At 38.0% G+C, this 21,497-nt stretch overlaps 1 protein-coding gene across 4 annotated transcripts in view; it reads right to left on the bottom strand.

Moving 5' to 3' along the window:
• The window catches only part of ATRNL1 (attractin like 1), a 491,214-nt gene that overhangs the window by 392,942 nt on the left and 76,775 nt on the right, over positions 1-21,497 (bottom strand). For all 4 annotated transcript variants that reach the window (XM_069863707.1, XM_069863708.1, XM_069863710.1 and 1 more), the window contains exons 10-13: positions 17,231-17,385; positions 4,263-4,347; positions 3,046-3,254; positions 1,173-1,291 (exon numbers count right to left, since the gene is read on the bottom strand). In XM_069863707.1, coding sequence (XP_069719808.1) covers positions 1,173-1,291; positions 3,046-3,254; positions 4,263-4,347; positions 17,231-17,385 — 568 coding nt within the window. The remainder of the gene's footprint in view (positions 1-1,172; positions 1,292-3,045; positions 3,255-4,262; positions 4,348-17,230; positions 17,386-21,497) is intronic.

Raw genomic sequence — 21,497 nt, 5'->3', positions numbered from 1 at the left:
AATACCAATAATAACAAATCTGACTTGGTCTTGTTTGAAAGTGGAATAAAAAAAAAAAAAAATCAACAGCCACCTTGCAAGTTTACTGCTGACACAAAACTGGGATGGGAGGTTGTGCTGCCATTCAACGAGATCGAGACAGTCTGGAGAGCTAGGTGAAGAGGAACCTCATGAAGTTTGAAGCAAAGTGTAGAGTCCTGCACTTTGGGAGGATAACTCCATCCACCAGGACAGGTTAGGGGCTACCTGCTGGAAGGCAGCTTTGCAGAGGACCTGGGAGCCCTGGTGGAACAACATGCTGACCATGAACCAGTAACATGCCCTCATGGCCAAGAAGGCAAATGGTATCCTGGAATGCGTGAAGAGTGTGGCTACCAGCAGACTGAGGGAGGTTCTCCTCCCTTTTTGCTAGTGAGGCTCTGGAGTACTGTGTCCATTTCCAGGCAACCCTGCTCGAGAAAAACAAGGAACTACTGAAGAGTCCAGCAGAAGGCCATGAAGATGATTTGGGGACTGGAGGCATCTCTCTCATAAGGAGAGAATGAGACACCTGGGTCTGTTTAGCTTGGAGAAAAGACAATCAAAAGGGGACCTTATCAATGTTTATATATATCTAGAGGGGAAAGTGTCAAAAGGATGGGGCCAGACTCTTTTTAATGGTGCCCAGTGACAGGACAAGGGGCAATAGGCACAAATTGGAACCCAGGAAGCTCCACCTCAACATCAGGAACAACTCTTTTACTGTGAGGGTGACAGAGCACAGGAACAGGCTGTCCAGGGAGGCTGCAGAGTCTCCTTTTCTGGAGATAGTCAAAACCTGCCTGGATGCATTCCTGTTCCTGCTCCAGGTGAACCTGCTTTAGCAAGGGGGTTGGATTGTTTGATCTCCAAAGGTCTCTTCGAGCCCTTACCATTCTCTTATTCTGTGATATGCAGAGGGCTAACACAAACCTAAAGAATACACTTTTCCCCTAAAATAGACATATTTGCTGCAGTCTATCTCTGCCCTTTGCAACATTTTTATTGCAAAAGCCAGGCAAACATGTTTATGGTTGTGTTCAAAACAAGCTACTATTAGTCTACCACACCCATTCTACTTGCTGCAACAAGTTTAACTAGGAAAGAAATTCTGTTAATAGCATGATCATAAATTTAAATTTGCAAAGACTCACCATGCTACAGTTACTATTTGCTGAGATGCACTTCTTGTCATCACACCACTGGCACCCATTTGTGTTGGCAGTACAACTGGCACAGTCTGCGTATCGGTAACATCTGTCATCTGCAGCAGCTGTAATACAGAGGAAAGTCAAAAAGAAACAGCACACAGAAAGAGAATAACACCACATTTTAAACACTTGCTTAAAGCACTTCCTGTTTCATCCTTCATTTGAACTCTAGCCATTCACAAAGGTTTAAGTTACCGTAGGAAATGCATTCTATTCAGTTAATAAGATTTACTTCTTCACAAATTCCTTTAGTAACAACTATATTCAAAGGTTCTTAAGTCTCATATCAATAAAGGCATATTCACTGAATCGCAGCGTAAAAACCCTCTAGCACAGTGCATAAACAAAGAATATCAGAAAGTTTCTTAAACTATTCATTCTTTACTCCTTTAACACAGAAGAAAGGTTCCCTTTAGATGCAGGTTTCTGATTAAATATTAGCTTGCTATGCAAGGAGACAATGGAAAAAGTATTAACTAGCAAAATCTAAGACATATTAGCAATAAAGGGACGTTTTATATTTTTATAAATTAATTTATAAACCTAACAGTTCTGCCCTTTCTCCATAAAAAATATTTAAGGAAGACTTCATGTTAAATCTTTATCACAAGCCTCCAGGGCTTGGAATAAAATTTATATTATATAAAACAGTTTGGGACACTGCTGTATAAAAGATATGAAAAATCACCACAACTCAAAATAGGAGAATTCCTACCATCTCCGACACTAGTTACACTGTTTAACTCCTACAGAGTTCATCTTCTTTCATCTTGGGATCATAAAGTTTAAGAGATCCTTTTTCCAGGGAAGCCTTGCTATCCAAAAATTGAACTTTTGCAAACAAACTGAATTTTCTGCTTATCCTTTACTATTGGCCATCAGCAGCTTCTCAGGTGATACTCTCAACTAGGTAACAATTGAGTTATGTTGTGTAAAAGAACACATGAAAAATGGGCTTCACCACCTGAAAGTGTAAGAATTTGGCAGCAGTGAAGCAGCGCCATCCGCACAACATTTTTTGTAAGCGGAATTCTACACATCTTTTGCAAATTTAGTTGTAGCTTATTCCCTTTGCATCAGTTTTATTTTGGAAACTGCTCTAGCTTTTGAATTTTCCATCAACCTGTGTGTGCTTTGTTTTGTTTAAACACCTGTTGATATAATCAGCTTTTTACATGATGCACTTCCATCTGCATTACTTTTCAATTTAGTGTCTCGAGATTTTTCTTCTTATAAAGAGTTGAAACTTTGTAGGCTCTAGATCCCTAAATGTTATGGAACTTTATGAAAGCAGTTCCTCAGAAAGCTGTATCTAGATAACCTTTTTGCTCTATAATGCATCTTTTTTCTGAGCTTGCCACTTAATATCTCATTTGGAAACAAAAGCTGACAGAAAAATAGCAATGGTGCTAACTTTTTTTAATAAAGATGCACAGAATAAATAGCAGGTGCATATAGCAAGTACACATCCTCCATTCATGTGGAGTAAAAAAACAACACTTTCACAAGCATTTTATTTGTGACAAGTCAAAATACTTTGAAATAGTAACCTTCTTATTCTTTGTACTTCTTCACTCCTAAAATTTGTGCTCTTTTGCACCTAATTCCCTGTATAAATTTTTTTTAAAAAAATCCAGAATTTTATGATTTCAAAAATCAACCCCTAAGTCTCTTGCTTTGGCTTTTCTCAGAGGTATGGTCTTAAAAGTTCAATAACTGGCTGCACCTGGTTACCTTTTCCGGGGGCATTTTAGGGATTCTCCCATTTCCTACAGCACATTGCAAATTTGACAGGCTAAGACTAGAACTCACTTACCTGTTTTCTTCGGACATTTCGCTCTAAGGATATTATTAGCATGTCCAGATTCCCAGGATTCACAATGCTTCTTATTCCACAAACACCTTATCCCTGGACGAGCGTTTTTACACAGTTCTTCATCTCTGAACGCTTCACAGTTGGGAGGCTTGTACACAAGGATGTCATTCAAAAGAACACTCGAAAACCCCCCAAATATATACATGGACCTTTTAGGAAAAAGAAAGTAAATATAACCGTTATCGTAGCCATAGATACAGTTCCTTGATTTCTTATCTGTCATGATACACAATAAAAAAAAATATACACATATTATCACAAAAAACATTCTTCATCCTTGTCCAATAAAGATTCTGTCAGTGGTCCCATTACAAAGATTGATAAGTTTTTCAATGTATTTCTCCATGGAAGTTTAGACTAGCAAAAAATTGCTCAAAGTGTGGTGTGCTCTATGTATTAGTGAGTGACATCTACCAAATGCCTGGAAAGAAGAGCTATGGAGGAAACTACTCATTTTTGGAGTCAGATAATGAGAACAGCATGTGAAATAATGGCCTGCAGGAAATAAGAACATTTTTCTTCAAGAAGATTTCAAAGACAGTCAGAAATAATTGGAATTGGATGATCTTTAAGGTCCCTTCTGACCCAAATCATTCTATGATTGTGTAATTTCTTTTTGGTAACATTTCTGGTGCAGTAGCTGCTGACATCATAACCAGAAGACCATCCATGGGACTTTACCCTTCTCACTTAAAATTAAAACCAGATAACAATAAAAGAACCTGATAACAATAAAAAAATCTGTTGTATCATATACTCCTAAAACAGAATTAATCATACAGTTCCCAACAGCAGAAACCTTTAAAGAATATCTCATATTACACTTTTTTGTACATAAAACCCTACTAAAATATTCTGAGGTTGAGGGACAGGGGTGCTGAATTTCAAATTCACTGTAGTTCATAACAATGAGGAAGCACCTCAGTATACTACAAGGTTCATGTAAAATGCCACTGAATAGGTTCCACAGGATGGCAAATTGATGATGAGCTGTACTGTTTGCCTAAGACAAGTAAAGTCCCCAATGACTGCTGCTTCTCACATTAATAAATTATATCAGTTGTACATCATTGAAACATACTTGACATGGGTACCATTTCTGCCACAGTTTTTTCATCCAGAAAAAGTCAGGACAATTCAAAACACACTTCACTTACCCATTACTGACAACAGCAGTGTGACCAAATCTGTTGACATCTCGATGCAGATTAGGTTTTGGTAAAATCTTCCATTCATCACAAGCTGAAAGAAAAAAAATTAAATATTAGATTAGATATCAGCAAGAAATTTTTCCTATGAGAGTGATGAGGCATTAGCACAGGTTGCCCAGAGAAGTGATGGCTGCCCCATCCCTCGAGATGTTTAAGGCCAGATTGGCTGGGGCTTTGAGCAGCCTGATTGAGTGGGAGGTGTCCCTGCCCATGGCAGGGGGGTTGGAACTGGATGGCCTTTAAGGTCCCTTCCAACCCAAACCATTCTAAAATTATATGATTCTATGAAAAACAAAAGCATTTGAAAAGGCAAATAATTCTAAAAGCTTTCAGCAAAATATATACAAAATGGATTTTATTAGACATTCTTTTGCATATTAAGCATCAACTTTATTGCCTATTTACCCTCCTTTCCCAGAGCGATCAGTCGAGATAACCCCTACTGTCTCAGTTGTGAAAACAACCTATACCTCATGATCTTCAAATGTTCCTAACATGTTTTCATCACTTACTGGTCTCAAGAATTCTGAACCAAAACTGGACTGACATGCTTGAAACAATTTTTTAATATTAGTTTCTAGCATTTTTTTTTATCGTTCTTCAAAATCAGAAGAATTTGACAGACTTTCTTCTGCTGTCACCACGTGAAAGCTAAGCTGCTTTTTCCTACTACTACTGCTTTATTCTACTGTTTAAATATGCTATTTATTTGGACTTCATTTGGTCCTTGTAGAGTCTTTATTTGCAGTGATATGCATTTATGAAGGTATCTTACAGAGCAGTGATATATACACTATTAGTCTCTAAGCATACTCCGTTAATGCCATTTTGTAATTTTTGGTCCTTCTTTTCATTTCTTTTTCAGTAGGCTCTGCATTTTCAGGTAGATCTCCATTTTAAATGTATCACTAACGGATTTTCTCAGGAAAGGACTAACATGCATATTCTTCTACACTTTTAGAAATCGCAATATGAGCGCAATGCAGTTACTAGTTCTAAGAAACTATATTTACATTGCTCCAGAATAAATCAATGAGTCCTCCTTTTAGATGCATTTTTTGAGTAGGGGCTCTGAGATCCTAGTCAGCAACACTTCTCTATCAGAGACAACTCACAGCAGTATCCCTTTATTATACAGCTCTCTGCCTTCACAGCCCATTTCAACTCTCACAACCACCTCCACTATCATCATTGTCATCAAGTGATTAGTAAAATTGCCCTAACACTACACACCTGCTAATTAGCCAAAAGATTTCAACTCACATGTATTTCATTCAGCATCTGCAACCATAAACTTATTTCCCTTCACAAGTGCTGGAAGATAAACTGCCACTCTTCCAGCTGTGCAGCCCATCTTGTTATTTCCTTACATTTGGTATCTTGATTTAAGTATGTCACTAATTACTTCCCGTTCACCAAGTATTTGAGATTAATGTTGTGTCAGTATCTTCACTTTGAATTAATTATTCAAGCATAATTCTTCTAGCATCACTGTAGGAGCATTTAAAAACCTGGGTTTGGTGCAGTTTATTTTTCTGCCCTGACAGGGATTTTAGCTCTTCAGAACAATCAGCCCTTTCTGCATTATTTCCCACTTGAACTTGACTGACTTCAAGTATTTAAATCCCACAGTAATAGAAATAGGGAGCACCTAGAGATCAAAACTTCAATGAAATCCCTTTAAAGCCAAGCAAAGAAAGTATTTTTCTACAGAGCAGGCAAACCATTTCTAGAATTCATCATCATAATAGGTTTTGGAGACAGCCAGGGTAAACTTTCAGGAAATCTTTCATATCAGAGAGCTACACTTTTCTCATTAAAAAAAGAAAAATATCTGTTATACACACAAAGATAAGAATTAAATACAAAGTTGAAAAGAAGTTAAAGGAGACTTCTCCAATTTAACCCAAATCAAAGTGTGGCTTTATTTATATATTTGTATTTTTATATATATATATATACACACATATATATATATTTAGGTTTTTGATAATTATATTGTTCTTTCAGATACTCTCAATGAAAACTTACTTGTCTTTTGCCTTAATGTCATGTGAGACCAGAATAACAAGATGACTCTTCTTTCAAACCAGTGGGAGAACTATCAATTCGGGCACTAAGACACAGAGAAAGACCTATCTGCTTAGCCTACTCTCCACAACATACAGCAGTGGACAGAGTACATGCCTGCAGAAGCCACACAGCCTGATTTAGGACCACCACAAAAACACAATGTCCTACAGAGATCAACAGTCAGAAGAGGTCACTGGCACACAGCAAGACTTGGGGGGAACACATCTGGAAGAAGGTTGATTTCTACCCAATATCACTGAATCAATTTTCCTGTAAGATTCCAATGACAGCCACATCTACAAAAGGTATATTACTTAGTTTTGAAATTTGCAATAATTTATGCAAATAGGTATCATTAAAAATAAAGGAATACCATCACCAAAACACATACTTCAAGGAAGTCAGCCTAAGGTTAAAAAACAAAAACCAAAACTATAAACATTCCTCGTCCCTCTCCAGCTTAAAAGAACATACATGGATATTTAGAAATCCAAGAAGGACAAATTGCCCTCCAGACTGGTGTCACCAAGAGCCTAAGTCATGCTAACTGCTGGCTATGCTGGTCCTATTCTCATTCACCTCTGCCACTGCTGCTGTTCTTGGACTTCTAACACAGAAAATTAGTCACAGCAGTGCTTTCGTCAGTTTGTGTCCAGTTGGCAAACTGTGCTGAAACAGCTCTGCGAAAGGTCGCACAAGGATGGAGTCGGCACACAAGATGGGGCAGGACAGCATAGCTACAGGCAAAACTGCAGTAACACACCGCTAGATTGACTTCAGCTCCCGTGGATTCACAGCCTGAGCCCATAAAGAGTCAGAATGAGATGGGGCTGTGACAGATAAATCAATTACATCTTCTTATAAATTGGAAACAAACTAAAAGCACATTACAAGTAACACAGATGGTCCAAAGTGCAATAATTTCAATATCAGATGGTCAACTCTGAATGAACTTAGTAGTTTGAAGAAAAAAATAGTACAGTAAGTTTAATCCACTGTCTATAGGACAATTGCATCCACAAAATCTTGCCTCTTTCTCAACTTCTAGCTTCTGTCACTATCATTGTGAACATTATATTATGATAGAATTACAGTATTATTAATATAAATTATGTATATAAATTATAAACATTGGGATTTTTCACAATTGTTCTCTTTTTCGTATTTAAATAGAAAGGTGAAAGTAAAGTACTACATACATGATGGGGGAAGAGATCAACAGAAGAGATCTCAGTACTAGGACACCAATTAATTACATATCACAAATTTTATATTTAATACTACTCCAAGCTTCATCCGAAACTTGTGTATTTTCCAGGTCCTAGCATAACACTGGCATTTGATACCTCCACAGTATTTGATTTATGTAAGAAATTCAGACTAAGAGGCATTATTTATTAGAAATAAGCAATTAATAATAATTACTTCAGTTTCTACTTAAAGAAAACATTTCCACTTTTTAAGGTAAAAAAAAGCAAACATCCTAATGCTACAACCGACTAGCAAAATCTTGCCGCTTTAAAATCAAGTTCTTGCTGCTGTAAGTCATTCCATGTTAACAGAAACAGCGTGTTTGCACTCACCTGCTTTTGATGGTAAAGGAAACCCTGGAGGTGTTCAAGGCCACTTAAAAACCCACACTAACTTTTCATCTCATCTTGGAAATTCTTGAACGGTATTTTTTGTATTTTTACAAATGGATACACAAATCTATACTGTTTCCTGTACTTAGAAATTCATTTAAGAAAAACTGGGAGTTAATGCTGGAGGAAAACCATAAAAGCATAATAAAGGCTGGTTTTGAGATAAGAAAACATTGAGGGCTGGAGACATAATAATTCCTTTCTTGCTGATGGCATTTGTCAAACTGGCAGGTCTTTTCAATAGAGTACAAGTGAAAAAGGGGGAGGGGAAGCACATTACAGTCTTCCCTCTTATCTCCTCCTAGCCTTCTCAATGACTGCTGAACACTGAATGGAGGAGCACTGTACAAGAATATTACTTTCGCTCAGCTTTAAATTACTGATCTGACTTTCTCTGTCCAGACTGATTAATACAAAGCACAAATCATTAAGCAACTGATTTTTTGGTGTTTTTTGGTAAAGAATCAGATAGTATTCATCCCTGCCCATCATCTTCAAACTGCCTTCTAACATTTCAAAGTATCCAAATTTCCAGACTTAGCTTACAATTCCAAGACGGAAATGACAAACAGCAAACACGGTATGATTTCCAGTATTGTTTATCTCTATTACAGCATTCTATGTGGTTTATTTGTTGTATCAAGTCTAGTAAGCTCTGTGGAGTACAGAATAAAATACCTCTTTATCATGTCATGCAACTCTTAAGGTGTTACACCGATAGTAGGTGAAAGATAAGGTATAGATATTGGTTGTATTTACCATTCACTTTGTACATACCCAGGTGTAACATATTGCATGCGCAAGTCTATACTGCTTTTAATAGAAAACAGTTACTCAGCAGACAAAGGAGCAACACTGGCCCAGGTTGCCCAGCGAAGCTTTGTTGTGCAGTTGATGCACTGGAGGAAAGGGATGCCATCCAGAGGGACCTTGACTGGATGATCTTTAAGGTCCCTTCCAACCCAAACTATTCTATGATTCTATTAATTCCAAACTGACTAGTAGAATTCTTAATCACTGGAAAGTACAAGGAGGAATACAGGGGCCGTACTCTCCGTTAGAAAGGCTTTAACTTCAAGAACAAGTTGTACCATACCATGTTGTTAGAAGAAAAGTATTCATAGTGAAGATTAATTGGTTACCAGATGACACAGAAGTGGCTCTGAGGGTAAATTCATCAGCCATACAAATTATTCCTGCTGTGAAACACACCACTGAAATGCACCAGATTTGAGGTGATCCAGCTGATGCTGGCAGAGAAAAACCCCAAATGAACTTTGCACGGGGTCATGCTCTCCAGGGCCCACACTCCAACAAGACAGGCCTCCACCCCCTGTGGTTTGTTCAGTCACCTATATCCTTCTCATCTATATCCTCCTGGCAATACTGCATTCCTTGCAACCATAAGGACTATTTCACAGACCCTGAACTGAAATGGGAATCCAGGCTGTCTCAAGGGTCGTAAGACACAGAAAAGAAGTCCCAAGAATTCCCTGCAGCACAACTAAAGCTTCATTGTTCAGAATACTAAAAAAATGCAGTCCGTTAGGTCAATAGCAAGGTGCAACAACAGCACATATAGCAGGGTAAGAGGAACGTGCTATACCAGTATAATATATTCATGCATCACTAAAATGTATCCCATGAACGCATCCATGATTTTATAGGAAAAAGGCCACATTTCTAACCAACACAGTCACATCAGTAAAATACTCTAATATATATTTTGCTTTAAAATATTTAACTAAAATTACATCTACCAAAATGTGACTGCAGGAAAAACAGGGGAAACACAGCATCCTGGCTCTGTCCTGTGAGTCCTGCAAGGCTCCTTATGAGTGACTTTTGCTTTTCAGATGTACAGTTGAACACACCATTAAAAATCTCTTTAGGACTGGAGGGCAGTGTAAGTTTGCACTTAGCATTCACATCTGATTTTGAACAATGTATTTTTAAAAATTAGTGCAGAACTGGGGCAGACAGAAGTTAACACAGCTCCATTAAATTAATATGTGAATTAATAAATCCATTTGAAAAATTACACGAGTTTAGCATCCAACTACCTCCAATTCAAATTTTATTTATGAAAATCTAAGGAAATCACACATCTACAAGTTATTTTAAAGGTAATTACTGTCCTCTTTCTTCAGCTAATTTATTAAAAGCACTATGGAAATCTCAATGATTTTCAATAACTAAAAAGACTATGGGAATGACCTTGACAACCCACTCCCAAATCTACAAAATTGTGAAGAATATAAGAGAACATCAGGGAACTAAGACACTCCCTTCGCAGAACAAACTACAGAAACTATACTACAGAAACTCGGCTGAAAAACTGTAAGCACTGAGCAGAAAAGGTTATTTACACTTCATCTTCATTTTCCTCCCCCATCCTGCAATGCCCACTACTGCACTCAAGTCTGAACAGAAGCACCGTGCCCACTCAGAACTTGCAGGTGGAACTCTCTCAAAGCTATACTCTCACTGCCTTCTTTAAGGACTGGAAAGCATTCATACTTGCAAAATTCAATAAAAGAGAATAGACTTATTTCATATAGTTTAATAGGAGTTAGAGTAATGATCCAAGACACAGAAGAAACAGGTCCATTTCCTACCCAATGGGATTTAAACCTAGTCTCATTGATGAGGAAAGTGCCCTAAGTGTTCAAGCTAGGTAACTTTCCACTATTCCAAGTTAACACTGTTCTGTTGAACAGATTAAAAAATATATATTGTTAGAAATAGGAAGCGAAAGCTGTTAGCACAGTCTCTATAAAACGGGGTGATGAGTATTGCATACTCTACTGCCAGGATCACATTTGTATTTCTGCACTGGCAGGCAGGCTGGGTGAAAACCTCTTACCACATTTGGAGCTATGCTTTAAGAAAAGTTATAAGACACTACATACTTCATGTCTACATTATCAAATCATTTCTCAATTTTAAATATTTAAATAGATTTGAAATGTTAGTCTATTGATTCTGCTCAGTCACGCACTCTGTGACACCTGCAGTGCAGCCCTGCATATAATGAACAATCTAATGTCAGTTTGGATGCTTTCTTTATATAATATCAAAAACTACTTAGTTAATTGTACTCTGGTAAAAGCAGAAATGTTTGTTCACAAAGTATAGACACACATCATATTTCTCTCTGGTTCTCTTTTTTTTGTGTGACTCTGGACAACTAAACACCACAAACAACTAAAGCACCAAAGTTAGGTACAAATGAAAAACTTATTTTCAAATTCATTCCACACTGTATAAATATTTTTCTTTATTCAGAATAATAAAAATCTCCCTGCTCTCAGGAGAACATAAAGGCAAACACGTTTGAAACTGCATGAACTGAATTTAAACCATAGATCTAATATCTACAGCATAGTCTATATACATAACAGGGCTCCCCAAGCAGTATTAAAAAAACAACCACCTTGAGCTTTACCATTAAAAGGAGCAATTAGCGCGTTATCTTATTGTGGTTTTGCCTCTCTAATAGTACAGCAATACAAAGGTATTTGCTACTACAGACTGCACCAGAAGTACATTTATGACTTAAGTGCTCAGAAATGCATAAAACAATCTATCACAGCTGCCACTTTAATTTTCTTTGTGATAGCACATTGATAACGCATTTGTAACTGCAGAAGGAGGGAGAATTGTAAAAATAGATGTGGTTGCATAGGGTAAAAAGAAAAAAAACCCCACAACTATAAATAAATTTAAATTCACTCATTTTGTTGATGACAAAGACCAGAGTTGAAATAACTTATTTTACAAGCAATTTATGGATACACAATTCTTTTTAACACTAAATACAATCTCCTTGATTACAAATGAAACTAAAGTTAACCTCATGAGATAATTCTGACTTTTTTTTTCAAACAGGAAAAAGTTTAAGCTTTGTTAGAAGAAGCTTAGTATCTTGCATGCAACATTGTCTTTCATAAGTAAATGAATGTGCATATTATTTAATCCATAAAAATAAATTGAAATCCAGAGAGTAACAAGACTAAAAAGAAACATTGCACTGTCTACTGTTATTTTTAATTTTTAGGTTATTGCATATCTCTCATAAATTCAGACAATGCTGAAATACAAGTGTCACCAGGAAAAAGAATGTAAGTAGCTGCCACATTCCAATTATTTCAGGTTTTGGCTTCTCTTATAGAAGTTCCTTGTCACTTGTTCTTTACACATTTCTGGGACATCCAGATACACTGGCAATAGGCTTATGTGAAACAAAAGGACAGCGATTGAATTCTTCATACATTGAAACTACAGTAACAGTAATTGGTATGCAGAAATATATTTACTAAAATTACCATCTGGCCAGGAACTAAAATCAATATCTTTACTCTTACAAGATATTTACTTGTAAAGAAAAAAATAAATACTAGTATCAGTATTTCAGATTTCTGTTAGACATCCTGCTTCCAAAGCCCAATTAAGCTATTTTTATCTGCAAATTTTGCACCTGAAAACTCATCTGCACATTTAGAGAGAGAGAGAAGCTTTCCAATAACACTAGTGTCACATAAGCTTCATTTATACAATGTGTTAATCAGGACTGTAACAAAGCTGTAATGCTGCATCCCTCTGGTCTTCCGAAACCTACAGAACAGAATGGTGATGTAGGATTCTTGCTCCAAATCTGGTTCCTAGCTATAATCTTGTTCCAAAACAGTGGTTGATGGTAGAGCCCAGGCGATGGAGTATAACTAAATATTCACAGCGTAACTTCTGGTGTTCTTCTGGAAAATAGCACAGATTTCTGTTTTCTCTGGGAGGGTTTTCCATGATTATTGTAATACCAGAAGGCCAATAGCAGCAAGAAAAATCCATAATAGTTCTTAGCTCATTTAGGTTACACTGGAGCCCATTTGAGAGCTGACCCAAGTATGCTATTTTTGCTGAATTCCATGTAAGTGTGTGCAAAAGCACATCCTCAGATTTTCCTAACTTGCACAAAATAATCCTTAATCATGGTCAAACAATAAGACACCTTCATGAAGTAGTTTTGTTTTGTTCATAAGTGTTTAAAAATTTAAGAACTACTTTGTATGAAATGTTATTTATTTCACTGTTCTGTTCTTTCACAGAATGCAGCCCAGTTATTGAGATGTGCACTCACTAAGCTAACTTGTGGAAAACAAATACACTTTGTTTGGAGCCAGAATTAGACTAGAACTTTGTACAGCAAACAGATCACTGTGGTTTCCTCTCTGAAGTGCATTTTATTCCTTATACAATGTAGATAATTAAATTAATCAAGCACTCAGAAAAAAACTGCCCAGCACGCTAGCCTGGTTGAACTACTTTACCACTATGTAATCACAAAATAATAGCGGTGAACTCAAGGCCAACAGTAACTTGGGTGATTGTGTCCCTGAAGGAAAGAAAAAAGGAGACTGAACTAATGTCAGACTTTGCACCAAGAAGAAAACGTTAGCAAAACATCAATACTGATACATGTCACATTTCCTCTCCAGTTCTATTGCACATTTATTTAAACTAATCTCCATGGGGTCTAACCACTTGGTAAACTTTAAAGTCAGTGGTGATTATCTACTTTCTTCCTACTCTGTCTCCCAAAGGTTTGAAATCTATATGTATTGCAAAGTAGGAACTTAGAGAACTCAGGCTACAACTGCTACCATATAGTTTCTCAATTACACACAAAGACTTAAGAACAAGATAATATTCTATTTTGAACGATAAATCCCAGTTCACCGATTACCAGCGTGCAACAGCTGTTCCTCACACATTCAGACACACACATTTCAGTTGGTGTTAAAGGTCATTAAGTACCTTTCAAAATGGTATAATGCAAGAATTGAGCAACCATCTTAATTTGAATACTGACAGTTACTATGGCTATAAATTGGAGAGGGGAAAATTTATCCTAGATATAAGGAGGAAATTCTTCACAATGAGGGTGGTGAGGCACTGGAACAGGTTGCCCAGGGAAATCGTGGCTACCCCACCCCTGGAGGTGTTCAAGACCAGGTTGGATGGGGCTTTAAGCAGCCTGATCCAGTGGGAGGTGGAATTAGATGATCTTTAAGGTCCCTTCCAACGCAAACCATTCTATGATTCTACACCTGTAACCAGTAGGATCTCACCAGTTGAGGCCGTTCAGCTTCTCATTATGTGCTGAGCAGGTAACTAGGGCACCCCAGTGAAGAGCAGATAAAGAAAACCCATAACAAACATCAGCTAGAAAACCACAGGTCAGCCACAGCATCCATGGCTGAGCCCAGTGGCAACCCTGTCCCCATTGCCGAGGTGGTTCTTTCAGCATAATGTAATTAGTAACAGCACAGTTGAGAAAATATCTCATCTTTATGAGCATAGCCATTCATAGATCTTGAAGTAGCTTTTAGAACAACTTGGTGGCAAGTCTAGTGGTAAAATATCAGAGGAGAAAAGGATACCAAAGGCCAGGTTTCCAAATATTATTTTATGCAGCACGATCCTAATCATACGTTTACTGCTACATGAATAAATACACCAAATAATATTAAAACATGAAAATTAAGGTATTTTAATAGTTTTAAAGCATCTCCAGATCTGAGTCTTCAGCTTTAACAAATATATTCAGTAAGTACGTAAAACACAGTAAGCAATTTAAATGAGTGAACTGAGCTCTTGGCTTGACACTTACATTTCACTGTCTAAAACTTATGCATGTAGACTAAGTTCAGTGCCTAGAGAGCAATGCCTGATTCCAGAAAAGAACCAATAAATAAATAAATAAATAAATGCAACTCACTCCTAAGCCTGGTAAAATTAATTGCTTTCTGAAGATACTCATCTCCCCACCTTGACTAGAGGATGAGTCTGAATTACCAGACTGTATTAGAAAGCAACCATTTAGACAGCTAAACTTAACTGAGATTAATCTTCCCAAATAGTTATTTCACATTAATATGAAAAACAGGAAGTGTTTTCATGGATAATAAAAAGCTGAAGCAAACCATCCATAAGACTATGTCATATACAATAAGAGATATAATCAAAAATATTCTGTAGCCTGAACATAAATTGTACAGGCTCTATCTCTCGGATTCGGCTCACTTCCAGACAGCACACGTTTTATCCAAGACAGAGCATAAAACTCCGTCACTTGCAAGGTAACTGGGAAACATGATACTGATAGCATCATATATTTTATTTTGTGTTCCAAGTGCTGTTCAAAAACTCAGGATATAAGGTAAATAAAGTTCTGGACTACACCCATTCCATAATTATCTAATTCTTAGTAAAATAAGTATTTACTGTTTTCTGAAAAAACATATGTCTAATGTGTGCTGTGAGATTGTATTTTCAACTTGACAAAATGAATAATACAGAACGTCAAGTTTGTATCAAATCAATCTTCATAGACTTTATTTTTTTTAAGGAGAAATTACTAGATCTGTTTCTTTTTTTCACTTCATCAGTTAGATAGCACATGGAGAACATGACTTGCAAGAAAATATTAAATATTATAAACTATAAAAAAAAGAAAAAATATCATTCCACAAAAAAAAAAAATACACAGTACACAACATTTTCATAAAATAGGATAAAAATCTTCTGGTGTGTGACAGCCAGAAAGTTACACTTATTCAGATCCTGGGACTCATACTACTGATTCTCAAGTGCACATTCTACAAATAAATGTGGACCAATGGGTAATATTATTGTCCGAAATGAGGAGAGAGCTCCATTTCATTAAAAATTAAAACCAGATGTAAACAGAAATGAGAATAAAATCAGTAGCTCACACCGTGAGATGCCTGCAAGAAGCTACAGACCATGTAATACAGGGATACAGTCCAAAAATTCAACTGGTCTGAAAAGGCTTTTATTTGCACACTGGGTGATACGGGCAGGAAATACCACATATATGTTCCATGTACTTACTTTATTGGTTATTCTTTTATGAGAGCAAACACAGAATAGTTAGTATTGATACACAAAGCCATGAAGAGCCATCAACTATTCCCATAAAAAGGATAATGTCTCACCCTCTTCTACCACTGTATTCAGATGATAAACGCTTGCCAAAAATAAATCCAGGCACTATCCACAAGCTATTCTCAACAGGATCATCCACAAGTCCATTTCCCAGACTGCTCTGAAACATTTCCCAATTTTTAGATCCCAGGACAAGCATCTGTGCCTTTTAGCCCAAATCTGACCCCTGTGTTTATATTTGCAACCGACACATAAAATATGGACATGAACATTAGGGAAGGGAAAAACTATTTATGGGAAGACCAACAGTGGCAATAAACAAGGCAGGAAACAGATTATGGACTCATTAAATTCCTTTAGATTTACAGCCTCCACGATCCTATAGGGAGGCTTTTCCATAATCACACAGCTCTAAAGGTTGGAAACCATTCTACAGACTGAAAGCTTACACCCATCTAGTCTTGTCCCAAGACTTTTACCTTTAACAGTTTTCCTCCAAGGTGTATTCTTACCACATATTTATTAACAACAATCTTTTCTGCTCTCAGCCACTCTCTTGTGCAATTACATAGACCCCATTCCTTTCTCCACCTCCTATAGGCTCCTCATGCTTCAGGAAGCCTTCTTCACACAGAGCCACGCGCGAGTGTTTCTCACACGTGTTTCAGCAAAATTCTACAAAAATATCCAGGGCCTTGAGAATGATATCGATGTCTCTCTTCTTCTTTTCATTAGGACTGCATAGGCCAAGTCCAGAGCTACATGTCACACACTTGACTTGGACATTGTCACACCCTTGACTTTTTTATTTTGTTTTGTTGGGTTTTTTTTAAATTCCAGCATCATATTTTATTAGTGCTACATCGATATTCAGTATGAAAAAATAATCAGTCAATATTTACGGACAACAAACACAAAGTTCTCGGTTCAACACTCCTTCATAACACTAAACTGCACCAATTCTTGCAATTAATTTAGCAACATATCCACTCTTCATATTATAAGACAGTATTAGGCTTATTTTGAAAAACTGTTTAGAAACATTTTAGCTACTCCATGCTGTCCCATAATAGTCTTAAGTTTTTGTTTTAAGGAACAAAATCCTGGTTTTAATTTTACAATATAATATATAAATGATTTGAAGGTGTGAAGGATCACATTAGCTGGACTTGAGAAAGCAAGACAGTGATATTTAAAACTTAACTGAGAAAAGTACACTACAATACCTACCTATATCATATGCAAGAAAGTCAGCAGAAAAGCACTTTGCACCATTACTCAGGGAAGTATCATTATGAGTGTTGCCACCAAAAATGAGCATAGCTCCACTGATTAAGACAGCTGAATGAAGATACCTTGCAAAACCACTGTCTTTCAAAATAGTCCTGCAAAACATAAGAATAAATTAATACACACTAACATCTGAAAAACTACATACACAGATCAAGGATATTTATAGATTAAAATAATGTAAATTACAAGGAAAATACTGAGGTAAAGCTACTCCTCAGTAAATATGAAATGTATTCCGATTGCTTTTAAGGTTATGAATTGTCTCATGATGAAACAAATACATCAAACGTTCACTTAAAAGTCACGTGGAGTTTTTCCAATTAAAAGTCCAGTTTGTTAAACAATGTATCAGAAGTAAATTATATCCCCTTCGCACTCTTCAGAAGTCAATATTAATATGGTATATTTTACTCAAAACTGACTGAAAACCCATTAAAATTATTAATTCCTCTTCTTATACATTCTCAGTCATGTTGAGTTTTTGCTGAAGAAATGCAGTAAAGAATTCTTTCAAACGAAAAAAAGAACCTTTAGACCTTCCTAAGTATTTGAAAAGGAGAGACGTTTTAATTAATTAATTGATCACTCAGACCTGGAAAAGAAATGGTAGAAGTCATTCTAATCACGATGAAAAACACTTGCACTGTTTCATAAATAGATTCAAGCTGGCAGATTCAAACACACAGACTTCCAGTACTCAAAAAAAAAAAAAAAAAAAAAAAAAGAAAGAGTCCATGCACACTGAGTCTTTGATCTCTCTTCATTCACTTCAGCCTGTGTGTGTGGTCTAGTCTGTGCCAAAGCAATAAAACAAGCCCAACAGTAGCCAAGAGCTCTTAATACTGCAGTTTGAACGCGGCAGGTGTGGGACCAGTAGAGAGAACCAAACACAAATTCAACTCAATCACAGCAAATAAATCTTACTAAGGGAGAGAGGAACCATTTGGGGGCTTTGCCAGCTTGAATCCATTAAGCAGGTCAGCTGTAGACATTTGTGAAGAACTGATTAAGTTGTCAATACAGAATATTATTTACATGCCCCAAATAGTATTTATTTCCATAATCTCACTGCTCTTAGGTTTAGACTCTCACTTGCACTTCAGTTACTGCACGCTGCTCACACCTACAATTTAATTGTTTTGTCATTTGTTTCCTGTCCTGGATATGTTGACTTGACAATGTTTCCTTCCGACTGAATAACATTGTCTCTTTATAATCACAGAATCACAGAATAACCAGGTTGGAAGAGACCCACCGGATCATCGAGTCCAACCGTTCCTATCAAACACTAAACCATGCCCCTCAGCACCTCGTCCACCCGTGCCTTAAACACCTCCAGGGAAGGAGAATCAACCACCTCCCTGGGCAGCCTGTTCCAGTGCCCAATGACCCTTTCTGTGAAAAATTGTTTCCTAACATCTAGCCTAAACCTCCCCTGGCGGAGCTTGAGGCCATTCCCTCTTGTCCTGTCCCCTGTCACTTGGGAGAAGAGGCCAGCACCCTCCTCTCTACAACCTCCTTTCAGGTAGTTGTAAAGAAGCAATGAGGTCTCCCCTCAGCCTCCTCCTCTCCAGGCTAAACACCCCCAGCTCTCTCAGATGCTCCTCATAAGGCCTGTTCTCCATCCCCCTCACCAGCTTTGTTGCTCTTCTCTGGACTCTCTCCAGAGCCTCAACATCCTTCTTGTGGTGAGGGGCCCAGAACTGAACACAGGATTCGAGGAGCGGTCTCACCAGTGCCGAGTACAGAGGGAGGATAACCTCCCTGGACCTGCTAGTCACACCGTTTCTGATACAAGCCAAGATGCCATTGGCCTTCTTGGCCACCTGGGCACACTGCTGGCTCACATTCAGTCGGTTGTCAACCAACACCCCCAGGTCCCTCTCCTCCAGGCAGCTTTCTAGCCACTCTTCCCCTGGTCTGTAGCACTGCACAGGGTTGTTGTGCCCCAAGTGCAGGACCCGGCATTTGGCCTTGTTGAACCTCATGCCATTGGACTCTGCCCAGCAGTCCAGCCTGTTCAGGTCCCTTTGCAGAGCCTCCCGACCCTCCAGCAGATCGACACTTCCACCCAGCTTAGTGTCGTCCACAAACTTGCTAAGGGTGCACTCGATGCCTTCATCCAGGTCATTGATGAAGACATTGAACAGGGCTGGACCCAGCACTGAGCCCTGGGGAACCCCACTTGTCACTGGCCTCCAGCTGGATTTCACACCATTTCCCACCACTCTCTGGGCCCGGCCAGCCAACCAGTTTTCCACCCAGGAGAGTGTGCGCCTGTCCAGGCCAGAGGCTGAGATTTTCCTAAGCAGAATGCTGTGAGAAACTGTGTCAAAGGCTTTCACACCGATAACATTTGTTCAATACTTTTACATGATCATAGGGTTTTGGGAGAGAGGGATTAAAGTATGTCTCATTGTTTTGGCATAATGATGTGACTTAATTACTAAACTCAAGATAATTTTTTTAGTGAGGAGATCTTATGTTTAAACAAGCTGAGAGGAAGGCATTAAATCTAAGTTCTCATACTGTCATTTAAGTAGTTTTCCCCCTACAACAACTAGACAGAAACACTGAAGGAAATACCAAAGACTAAATGAAAGCTAATGAGACTGTTTTTAATTGCTTAAAAAACACAAGATATCCTTCAAGCCACCAGCACACCCACCAACGTGCTTTAGGTTTTAATCCTTTTTTTTTTCTTCTGTGAAGTGACGTGCATTTTTGTTGTGTACTTCTGATCAATATACTTTAAATATAGAGCACCATGTAGTTGTTTTTCTAACCAGCTTGACATAGAAAACTCGGGAGTACCTAGCCAGAAAAACATGAGAGTTTGTTTCAACTCATCAGTTACCAACAAATAAAACTAGGGATTACCAGGAAATAGAACACCACATTATTTTTAATAGGTTTTTCAAGCAGTAACAAAGGAATACTGCTGCTGTGAGTTGACGAATGATAATATACTAAGCACATGTTGTCCTTATCCATTCAGACTATAGATTTCTTTGTCTTTTGCTATATCTGTTTTCTACAAGTCCTACCTCTTAATTTACATTAACTACTCTACACTAGATTCTGTCTTGATTACTCTGCCTTGCAGCTGTCCACAGATAGATGCCTTGCTCACTAAAGTTATAAAGACCCATGCACTGTTCCAGGAGAAACTATACTCTCTCTTTTCCCCAGTAGATATAATAGAAGCCTCCCCAGCTTTTCTGTGGACTACTGACTTTTGTACTTGTCACTCCCTGCACTGCCCTAGCCCTAGTCCTGACACTGTAGGTGGGGGGAGGTCCCCTAATTTTTGCATATTGTGTGCTGAGTTTCATCTGTGTCAACCAGATGGATGCCAAACGTTGCACACAGCAGGATATTATAAGGGCAAAAGAAACATCCAGAAACCAGCAGGTGTTTCCACTGTTCCAGGTCATTATCCAAGCCAGCACCATGTTGCCACCTAACTGCAGCAGCATGCAGGTAATGAACAGTAACACAGGCTGCTGGAGCACCTCCCATATGAGGACAAGCTGAGAAAGTTGGGGTTGTTCAGCCTGGAGAAGAGAAGGCTCCAAGGACACCTTATAGCAGCTTCCAGTACCTGAAAGAGGCTACAAGAAAGCTGGTAGAGGGGCTATTTACAAAGGCTTGTAGTGATAGGATAAGGGGCAATGGGTATAAACTGGAAAGGGGCAGATTTAGACTAGACATAAGGAAAAATTTCTTCACTATGAGAGTGGAGAGGCCCTGGCCCAGGTTGCCCAGGGAAGCTGTGGCTGCCCCATGCCTGGACGTGTTCAAGGCCACGTTGGATGGGCCTTGGGCAGCCTGGCCGAGTAGGACGTCCCTGCCCAGGGCAGGGGATTGGAACTAGATGATCTTTAGGGTCCTTTCCAATCCAAACTATTCTATGATTTTGTGATTCTATTACACACATTGTACTTCTCCACCATGCACTAGAAATCATGTACACACTAGGAATTAAGATATCGCCCCCTCACATTCCAAGAAACATAAAGCTTATGCCTAATTAGTAAGAAGTGAAACCACACAGGCCACTGAATAAAACAAGTAATTAGCTTTGTGTGCCATGATTTAGTGAAATATATGAACCTCAGATGAATCAGAAAGTAAGTAAGGGCAAGAGGAAAAAGAGAGATTAAGGACAAGAAAATGAGAGTGTGAAGAAAGCCACATACAT

The sequence above is a fragment of the Phaenicophaeus curvirostris genome, chromosome 9 (genome assembly GCF_032191515.1).
Source record: "Phaenicophaeus curvirostris isolate KB17595 chromosome 9, BPBGC_Pcur_1.0, whole genome shotgun sequence".
Classification (NCBI taxonomy): Eukaryota; Metazoa; Chordata; class Aves; order Cuculiformes; family Cuculidae; genus Phaenicophaeus; species Phaenicophaeus curvirostris.
Note: the sequence above shows the minus strand (reverse complement) of the source record. Positions and strands in the feature narration are given on the sequence as shown.